This window comes from Trachymyrmex septentrionalis, unplaced genomic scaffold, assembly GCF_001594115.1.
Source record: "Trachymyrmex septentrionalis isolate Tsep2-gDNA-1 unplaced genomic scaffold, Tsep1.0 scaffold113, whole genome shotgun sequence".
NCBI classification, from domain to species: Eukaryota; Metazoa; Arthropoda; class Insecta; order Hymenoptera; family Formicidae; genus Trachymyrmex; species Trachymyrmex septentrionalis.
The window spans coordinates 405,313-415,842 of NW_017304258.1; the positions used below are offsets into that span (position 1 = coordinate 405,313).

Genomic DNA, 10,530 nt, shown 5'->3' on the forward strand with positions numbered 1-10,530 from the left:
GTATTGAAATTGACTATTTTAATGTAAATGTTGAAATGATGGAAGGTACTCTTATTACCTGCACACAATACTCATATTATCCTCTGGGTAGGCTAATATGAGCAGTCTTAAGGGTAATATAAGTACAGAAAATTTTTTATAAGAAATTATGCAGAAATGTAAGATTGAAATATATATACATATATATATATATATATATATATATAGGGAGGAACATTTAAAACTGGTCACCTAAATAACTCGCTTGTTTTTAATAATAGAAGAAAAAGTGTCAAACAAAAATTGCTTGGTTTCGAGGAGCACATAATACAATGTCAATAATTTGCCATCGATGGCGAATATTTCACTAATTTACTTATTTGCCGTTACAACAAGTGTTCAAAATAATGACCCTGAACGTCTACGAATTTTCTGAAACAATTGTGTCAACACCAATAACACTGCACGACAAATTTCATTCAGATCAATCGCAACGCAAGCTCTTTTTATACGCTCCTTCATGTCTTCTCTTGTTATCGGCATTTTACCGATACACTTGTTGTTTTTCCATAAAATAAAAATCCATAGATGTTAAATCTGGGGAACGTGCGGCCCATTTCTTATTTCTTGACCGACCAATCCAACGATCTTCAAATTTATTGTTTAGCAATTCAGTAATAATCAGTGCAGAAGGAGCAGGACATCCATTTGCTGGTACCACATTGATTGTTGTACGTTCAATGGAAGATCTTCTAATAATAGTGGCAATATTTCTGTAAAAATTTGTGCATACTTGCAACTATTTAATGGTCCATCAATAAAATGAGGACCAATTATTTTATCACACAATTAAAAGAATAAATTACAAATAGAGAAAACTAAAATTAAAAAAATATATAATAAAATAAAAACTCAGTTTAAATACAGATTACAAGTTTCGGCTTTGACCGGATTGAGCCCTCTTCAGACATTAACTTATCGAAAAAAATTGCAGTATAAAATTAATTATTGCAAATGTTCGTATATTCACTATATTCACAGTTCGGGTGAGCCTTGATGTAGAACTCGACACTATTCACATACGATTGAACAGTCAAGTGTGTTTCATATCTCTTGGAAAAGTTCTAGTTAATAAAAAAGATAAAAAGACTTCTTACGAAAAAATAAACGCAACTAAATTAACATACCGGAATTCTAACAAGTAATTAAAACTTAAATCATGTGTAAATTATTCAAACAAGTGTGTTCATATAAGTATGAAAACCATTAGAATAAAGTTATGTGGAACGCTGATACGTAAGATGGACATTGTGTATCGATTGAAAAGCAGAATTACAGAACATCATAATCATAATAGACTTAACACTTCTGTCATAACGGAGCACAGGCTGCAGTATGATCATGATTTCCAATGGAATAATATTAAAATTTTTTATGAAGAGCCTTGCTATAGGAAACACTTAATTTTCGAGATCAATATTAAGAAGCAGAAAAATAGTTTAAATTTACAAATTGACATTGGAGGGATGTCTTCATAAGGGATATATACCTATTGTAAATAAGGTTTGACTTTTCGATACTGATAGTCCGTCTCTTCTCTCAGTCCGCAGTGATCCGTATCAGCGAGCGTACATAATAATCAATACACAATGTCCGTCTTACACATCAGCGTTCCAAATAACTTTATATATTCTAATGGTTTTTCATACTTATATGGACACATTTGTTTGAATAATTTATACATGATTTTTAGTGAGTTTTCATTACTTATACAATTAGATTAATTCCGGTATGTTAATTTAGTTGCGTTCATTTTTTTGTAAGAAGTCTTTTTATCTTTTTTATCAACTAGAACTTTTCCAAGAGATATGAAACACATTTGACTGTTCAATCGTATGTGAATAAGTATCGAGTTCTACATCAAGACTTACCCGAATTGTGAATATAGTGAATATGCGAACATTTGCGATTAATAATATATAATTGATTTTATACTGCGCTTTTTTCGATAAGTAAATGTCTGAAGAGGGCTCAATCCGGTAGTCGAAACTTGTAATTTAAAATAAGTTTTTATTTTATTATATATTTTTTAAATTTTACTCTTCTCTATTTGTAACTTATTTTTTTAATTGCGATACTTTTTTAAAGAAATGTGTTTGATTCTTACTTTGCCCTTTTTATTGTTATTTATTTGTATAGGAAGAGTCCTTCAATCTATTAAATTATTTTATCATTAAGAATCGCTCACCACGCATCTTATTTTTAATGTTTGGGAACAAAAAGAAGTCATTAGGTGATAAATCAGGCGAATACGGACAATGAGTCATCAATTCGACATTATTACTGGATAAAAAATTAATGGTTTGACGTGCTGTGTGACAGCGTTATCTTGATGAAAAATGATGCGACAATTTCGGTTCATTCTACGCAATTCATTTATAACTTCTGGCAAACAAATTGTTGTATACCAATCAGTATTTACAGTCCTTCGATCCTTTAAAGCCACAGTTGTCACATGTCCAGTATAACCGAAGAAACAAGCAATCATTTGCTTGGCAGCACTGTGTGAACGAACAACTTTTGTTGGTTTCGGTTTATTTTGAAATACCCAAACAGTGGATTGTTGTTTATTTTCGGGCTCACACGAACAGATCCATGTTTTGCCCCCAGTAACGATGCTGTAGACGAAATTTGACCGACCTTGGTTAAATTTCTTGAGCATTTCTTTGCTCCATTTAACACGAGCCTGTTTTTGAGCTTCAGTCAAATTGTGTGGGATTCAACGACTGCAAAGTTTCCGTACGCTCAAGTGATCATGCAAAATCGTACGTATTGCTTTCATGTTAATGCCTAAGGATGCCCGAATCTCGCGATATGTTATATGTCGATCTCGATCAATTATTTCACGCACAGCATCAACATTAGTGGCAACAACAGATGTGGATGGACGACCTTGACGGAATTCATCACTAAGAAATCTGACTTGACCTAACCTGGCCTGTTCTGACCTAATCTGACCTGACCTGATCTGACTTGGATCCTATCCGACCCGACCCTTTTTTTTCTTTTTCATGGGGAAATGCCGTTACGCATCCCCTCATCCTCGGGGGGAGGGTGAGGGGTATGTGGGACTCGGGGTCGTGAAGAATCACGAACCCCCATACCCACTAAATCCCCATGGGAGACCTTCCTGACGCGGTGTTGAGAGGGGGGTGAGGGTACGCCGGAAGCATTTCATCTCGCCCCCCCCCCGCGTCCTTTCTTGCTGTCTGAAAGCCAAATTGGCTTTTGCTCTCTCGCGCACTCCTTCTCGTCCTAACCCGGCCCCGACAGGCAGGGTCTCCGCTGCCTGTCGAGCCACCTTAGGGGGAGATGCTGGGGAGAGCAGCCCCCCGCTGCCCCTCCCCGCCCCCTGGCTCCTTGAACCCTACCGGTTCGCGAGCCACTCCCTGACCAAATGGTCCCGGCTTTGCCTAAGCGGGTGCGTTTCCGCCCCCCCGCCTCCTCCTCCTCTTTCCGCCTCTTGCGGTTCGAAAGCTGGAGGGGCTGTTTCCCTCCTCCTCTCTCTTTCCGCCCTTTCTTTGGCGGTCATCACTTTAATGGCAAACGTTGCTACGGCGCGCCAAGCGCTTTCTCCACTCACCATGGCTCTCACCAGAGCCGTCGGGGCCAGGTCCTGGCCCACCTCTTCTTGTAGTTCCGCGCGCTCCTCCCTCCAGACTTCGCAGTCCTGGAGGGTGTGCTGCGCGTCATCCACGACACTGCGCCTGCAGTGATGGCATCGGGCACTTCTCTCCCTTCCGATCCTCTGCAGATAGGCCCCGAAACAGCCGTGGCCTGTTAATAACTGCGTGAGGTGGAAGGAGAGCTGCCCGTGTCTCCTGTCAATCCAAGCGGGGAACACGGGCCGGATCGCGTCCAGCGTCCGTGCCCCCGCCAGTCTCTCGTCTCTGAGAGACTCCCTCCAGCCCGCCAGGGCCTTAGCTCTCGCCCTGCGTCTCGCCTCCTTCATTCTCGTGGAGGTTATCTTTCGCCCTACCGCTCTGAACGCTCTCCGCCAGTGGTACACCTCGGCGTACATAGCGGCCAGGCTCTCTATCGGCGGGATGCCCGCTAGCACGGTTACCGCGCTGAAGGACACCGTCCTGTATGCTCTTGCTATTCTCGAGGCTATGCGCCTCTGGCATCCATGGGTTATACGGCGCAGCTGTGCCGACCCATCCATCTCTTCCGCCCACACCGGTGCCCCGTACAGGAGCACCGAGTGGGTGACTGCGGCATAGACCCTCCTCACCGCCGCTCCCGGTCCTCCCAAGTTCGGCAAGAGCCTCGCCAGTGCGCACGCCATCCTGTCCGCCTTCGGAATCAGCTTCCTGAAGTGCGGCAGGAAGCTCCACAGCGGGTCCAGGTGCAATCCTAAGTACTTTATGGATCGGCCTATCTCAATCTCCTCCCCATCCACTGTGATCGTGTTCTGGGGTGGCCCTCCCGTGGACGCCTTGTAAAAGTACATCGCCTCGGTCTTGTGAGCCGCGACCCTCAAGCCCATCGCCTTAATTGCTTTTACCGTCCTGGCTGTGGCCAAATTGGCCGTCGTCAGTGCGTCTCCCCAGTCCTTCACCGCCGCTAGCACCAAGGTATTGTCTGCGTAACAGACCATGGTGCAGCGGGGGGGCAGCGAGGTCCGCAGGACCCTGTCGTACGCTAGGTTCCACAAAAGTGAACCCAGGACAGAGCCCTGCGGGACCCCTCGTCGCAATCTCTTTGACCGGACGGCTCCGGCGCTGTCCCTCCATTCGAGGGTTCTACCCTCGAGGTATTTTCTAATGATCTCTACCAAATATGTTGGTAGACCAAACGTCTCTTCCATCGCTCTCATGATCCACCTCCACGGGATCGAATTAAAAGCGTTGGAGATGTCTAGTGAGACAGCCAAAACTACCTCTCCTTCTTCCGTCTCAGTTTCTACCTATTCCCTGACGAACTTGATCGCATCCACTGTCGATCTGCCTTCTCTAAATCCGAACTGGCACTCGGACAGTTTATTTTTCCCCATGGTAGGGTTGCGTCTCAGTTGTTTACCAATTCTGTCGGCTATGACACGCTCGAAGACCTTCGCGCTCTAGTCAATAAGGCAGATGGGCCAGTAAGACGAAGGGATGCCAGCCGGTTTCCCCTCTTTAGGGATTAAGACCAGGGTAGCCTTTTGCCATATATCTGGGAGTGCCCCTCTCGGAGACACCCCTCCATCAGCTCCCTTATGTCCTCCCCGACATGTGGGATGGCCATTTTGAGGGCAGCTCCGGGGATGTGGTCGGGACCCGGCGCTTTGGCGACCCCCCCGATCCTTTTAACCGCCCGCACCATCTCTTCCTCCTTCATTTGCCAGTTTTCCCTCCAGGGAGCCGGTAGCTCGTACCTCCGCGGGAGCAGTTCGTCGTCCCCCGGGAAGAGCTCCGCCATGATATACATACGCTCTACTGCCTCCGGCTCCAGAGTCTCCGTTATCGGAGGCGTCCAGGGCTTGAGTCTACCCATGACCAACTTATAGGGTCTGGCCCATGGGTCCTTATTCAGGGTCTCGACGAACTCTGTCCAAGCCTTTTCTTTTGCGTCGCGTATTAATGCTTTCATCTCCTTTTTTACCTTCCTGAGGTTTTCTCGGAGCCCGACAGCCTCCTCCTCACGACCGCGCCTTTTCATTTTGGTGAGTTGGCGTTTAATCCTTCCAGCTCTTCTCCTGGTTTCCGCTATCTGTTCGTTCGACCAGTAGAGAGCTTTTTTCCGTACACTTCTTTTCTTCGGCATCGACGCATCACACGCTCTCCACAGGGTCTCGCGCACGTTCCTTGCTCTTTTCTCCAGACTAGCTTCTCCCGCTCTCACGGCATCCGCTGACCACCTACCAGCCTGCATTGCCGTCTCAAACATGTCTTCATCGATATGTCTTACCGCCCATCCTCTGTTCTTGCGGCTCACGACCCGCTCTTGACGCTCCCGGCTTCCCGGTAGGCCTAACTCAAATCTTACGTACCTGTGGTCCGAATAAGTGAACCGATCTTCGTCCACGTGTCATCCTGCTATTCTACGGCATGCGGCAGGGGCCGCCAACGTCACGTCGACGACAGACTCCCCCTGCCACCGTACGCAGGTGCTCGCCTGGCCCTGATTCATGACAGACAGCCCCAGGTTTGCCATCCAGTCGAGGAGCAACTCGCCTCTGGCGTCTGTGATTCCCGATCCCCAGGCTCTTGCTTTGGCGTTCAGGTCGCCCGCCACAATCGTAAGGGGGCCCATGTTTCTTCGCACCGCCAATTCCAGTCCATCGAGGTACCTCTCGAAGGCCTCCGTACTCTTATTCGGGAATGCGTAGCACGACGCTATGACCGTGCTTCCCCACTTCACCACCACGTATCCCCTATCTCATTCCAGTACCTGGATGGGGGGCGAGTTCTCGCTCCCCGCCCAAACTACCGCCGCCAGCCCCTCCGTGTCCCCAGCCCAGTGGGGATGCTCTGGGACTCTGTAGGGTTCCGATATTATTGCCAGATCCCACTTCTCCTCGGCCATAGCTTGCAGCAGCAAATCTTGTGCTGCCGCCGTATGGTTTAGATTCATTTGCACCAGTTTTAGGGGCATTGCGGCGCAGCTATAGCTTCCTCCAAGCCTATTTCCATCGGGGTCTCTTCGCTACCCCTGCCAGCACTCGTAGATGTTATGCGAGGTGGCCTCTTCTCCTTCGGGGCCTCTGCTACCCCGGTTCCGGAGGCGACGATTTTTGTACCCCAGAGGGGCCCTGCGAGATAGAGGAGCTTGGTGGTTTCGCCCCGCCGCTCCCCTCTCCTCTCCTTGTGGGTGCAGCGCTTGCTTTCCTGCCGGATTTCGCGTTGCACCCCCTGGATCCAATTTTATGGTCCGCCTTTCTTCCTGCCTCTTTGCACGAGGGGCACTCCGCCGGGCGGTCGCACTCGCTGGATTTATGACCAGTTTGACCACATCGATAGCAACATTGGCTCCTATCCGTTTCGCTGTTGCATCTGGCCTCTAGGCACTTGAAGCACTGCACCCTTCGCTGTTGTAGAACGTCTATCCGGTAGGAGAGCCATCCGATCTTTATCCTTCTCTGCGCCGTAATTTTCCTTGCCGCCAGTATGGGACATTGTATCCACGCGGTGCCCTGTCCCAGTCCGCCTGCTGTCCGCCTAATGGGGCCTACCTTTACCAGGTCCTTGGCGCAAGCCCCTAGCGTGGCTATCGCCTCCGCGATCTCCTCCACACTGACCGAATCGTCCAGGTCCCGTATCCGGAGATCTACTCTTCGGTGGGGCCTGGTTATCTTAACTCCTTCTCTGAAGGCCAGCAGCTCGCTAAGCCTTCCTGCGAGAGCATCAGCCTTGCTCCCCTCTTTATCCCCCGGGATTTCTAGGATCATGGCCCCAGTGACCGCTTTTCTGGGTCTGACCTCTTGGATTCCTAGTTCTTGGAGATTAATCCTGGTCCTCGCCTCTTTCATAACCTCCGCATAGCCCCCCGGTGGTGCCGTTATAACCACCGCCGGCATCCTAGGCGGCTTGCCAATCTTAGGCGTTTTCCCAAGACCATTCTTGGCCTTGTCCGTACTTTTTCGGGGGGAAGGAGCCTCCTTATCCCGACCTGACTTCTCCTTGTTTCTTTTCGCAGGTGCCTTATTCCCGGAGCCCTTTTTGGCTACCGCGGTCCGATCCCCCTCCCTCCTCGACACTTCGCTACCCTTCTGCGTTGGTTGCGATTGCGAGGTACGAGGTTGGGGATCATTGGCAGGTGTTCTCGCAGGAACGCATACCGCACTCTTCTCCCCTGACTCGCCACCTGACTTCTTCTTCTTTTGGTTCTTACCAGAACCACCTTTTGCCTCTGTGGGACCCTTCCCACCAGTCTTGGCTACTGTTATAGTCTCCCCATTGACCACGCCTAACTCCCTGAGTACTGAGACCCCTTACGTCATTGGGGTCCGCGTGTCCATCCTTGTCGCCTCCCCCCGTTCTCATGGGGGGGCCCAGCGAACCGTCGTCCAGATTTCTGGACGCCACACCCATGAGCGGGGGCCTGAACACCGGTGGCAGAGGCTCTCCGGTTGCCTGGTCACTCGAAGGGCCCGCTTGTGCCCCCCCCCTCCCCGTGTCCATTTCCGTCGCCTGTGGACCTTTCCCTGGATCCTCCATTTCCATATCCGACTCGTGGTCGGAATCGAGGCGTCTTGCGTGCCTCCTCCTCTCTCGGTCGGGGGACTCTATGATCCTCTGAGCCCTCAGCTTCTTGTTCTCTTCTTTGGTCGCCCTCAGGTTTTTCTTGAGGGCTTCCAGTTCCTTCCTAAGGACATTTATCTCTGTCCTCATCTCCTCGAGCATCCCTGAGTTCTGGGTACCCTGGGCCCTCTCGCTCATCACAGTGGTTGTCGCGGTTATTTTGGCGGCCGCCTCATAAAGCGCTTTTATAGTCCATTTAGGTTGTTGGCGGTGTTTGCCAACTTCTCTATCAGGTTGACTCCTTCATCCACAGCCGTGTTCAGATCATCCGTTGGTTGATCTGTATATTCTTCTATGAACGCCTGTTTCATTGCTCGGGACTTTTTGGCCCTCTTCTGGGGCAGCTGGAAATCGGGATCCATTGCCGCTCTCTCCGCTTCTCTCAGCGAGTTTAGTTTGAGGAATTGCTTCCTCGTTTTCCTTGGGTCGATATTAAATCGTCCCCTATGATCCCTGATCTGGTAAAATTCCGTGCCCTTACATTTCTTCGTATCCGGGTCATAGTCGTCATTTTCCATGATCTCCGAGCTCGAATTACCCCCCTCTCGCTCCTTCCGCGATCGCTGCGGCTGTTGAGTCCGTAGTGCCAATAGATGACAGCGATGTACTGGACTCTGATCTCACTAGCATCACCTGCGATGTGCTTGGGGTTTGTTGTTCCCCCTCTTTCTGCGCAGAACTTGGAGCGCTTGCAGCTTGGTTGTTGTGTAGCCGTTCCAGGACGATCCTCGCCCCCTCCAATTTCTTGTTCCCCACCTCGCTCCTCTTTTTCGTCGGTTTTTTTAGTTTAATAGCGGATTCCATTCCTAGTAAGATTTCAAAGTACGGTTCGCCCATCATGGGAGAGGTGGGGCATCTTCCCCGTCGTTAAGAAGCCGTATTGACCCACCCGGCAGCCGAGAGGCGGTCTTCGGATGGTCAGTCCTAGTCGGGTGCATGATTCTGCTAAAAATGTTACGGGATAGGCCCGTGCCAAAAATTATGCTAGAGGTTTAACGTCACCCCTATTACCGGCTGCCACCCTACCGACGAGCGCTTCACCGGCCCCGGGCTAGACGGTGCCGCGGTTTATCCGCCGCGGCACGGGTATGAGGGGACGCTGACCGAGCGCCCCTCCACGCGTGCGCCTTCCGTCCACTTTTGACCCCCGGATAGGCTCCGATCAAGTCGGTGGCAGCGGTCCTTCCCACTAGTATGCGTGCCGGCTCACGGAACCTATGCCTGGCAGGGGCCAGGACTTACAGTTACCCTTATTACCCCGGCAGAGGCCCAGGTACTCGACTTACCACCGACCTCGGTCAGGAGGGAACTATCCCTCCCTTGGTTAGTCTCCGGGGAATCGCCAGCGGACTTCCACCGAACCTCATTCAACTATCACCATTCATACTATATACCCCATCTACGCGGGGTACGGTGGGCTCTTAGTATGGCATCCAAGTTGGACCCAAAGCCCCCTCGCCATGACAAGGCGGCCCACCACGAGGGAGGACCTGACCTTTTTTTTTTTTTTTTTTCATGGGGAAATGCCGTTACTTATCCCCTCATCATTGGGGGGAGGGTGACGGGTATGTGGGACTCGGGGTCGTGAAGAATCACGAACCCCCATACCTACTAAAACCCCATGGGAGACCTTCCTGACGCGGTGTTGAGAGGGGGGCGAGGGTACGCCGGAAGCATTTCATCTCGCCCCCCCCCCGCGTCCTTTCTTGCTGTCTGAAAGCCAAATTGGCTTTTGCTCTCTCGCGCACTCCTTCTCGTCCTAACCCGGCCCCGACAGGCAGAGTCTCCGCTGCCTGTCGGGCCACCTTGGGGGCAGATGCTGGGGAGAGCAGCCCCCCGCTGCCCCTCCCCGCCCTCTGGCTCCTTTAACCCTACCGGTTCGCGAGCCACTCCCTGACTAAATGGTCCCGACTTTGCCTAGGCGAGTGCGTTTCCGCCCTCCCGCCTCCTCCACCTCTTTCCGCCTCTTGCGGTTCGAGAGCTGGAGGGGCTGTTTCGCTCCTCCCTGCTCTGACCTAACCTGATCTGATGTGACCTGACCTGACCTGGATTTCCCCTGATCTGACCTGACTTGATCTGATCTAAATTGATCTAATCTGACCTGGAATTGACCTAACCTATTCAAACCAGATCTGACCTAACCTGACCGACCTGATCTGACCTGATCTGACCTGGATCTGAAATGTCCTGACCTGTCCTGACCAAACCTGACTTGAACTGTACCTGATCTGACCTGACATTGACGTGACCTTGACCTGACCTTGAT

General features: G+C 50.2%; 1 protein-coding gene and 1 pseudogene across 1 annotated transcript; both read right to left on the minus strand.

Annotated features, from left to right (window-relative positions):
• Nucleotides 1–2,329: 2,329 nt before the first annotated feature.
• On the minus strand, nt 2,330–2,714 carry LOC108753045 (annotated as a pseudogene).
• Nucleotides 2,715–5,166: 2,452 nt separating this feature from the next.
• On the minus strand, nt 5,167–6,618 carry LOC108753033. The gene is made up of 3 exons (XM_018494357.1): nt 6,415–6,618; nt 6,092–6,333; nt 5,167–6,013 (listed from the first exon to the last, which is right to left on the minus strand). Exons 1-3 carry the CDS (start codon nt 6,616–6,618, stop codon nt 5,167–5,169), a joined length of 1,293 nt encoding a protein of 430 aa, XP_018349859.1.
• Between the last annotated feature and the right edge of the window lie 3,912 nt (nt 6,619–10,530).

Excerpts from the sequence above, each read along its gene's own strand:
- LOC108753033 (XM_018494357.1), bottom strand. The coding sequence starts at position 6,618 with ATGCCCCTAAAACTGGTGCAAATGAATCTAAACCATACGGCGGCAGCA. Across the intron at positions 6,334-6,414 it reads AGAACTCGCCCCCCATCCAG|AGTACGGAGGCCTTCGAGAG; the intron begins GTACTGGAATGA and ends TTCCCGAATAAG. Across the intron at positions 6,014-6,091 it reads GAGTCTGTCGTCGACGTGAC|GTACGTAAGATTTGAGTTAG; the intron begins GTTGGCGGCCCC and ends TTCGGACCACAG.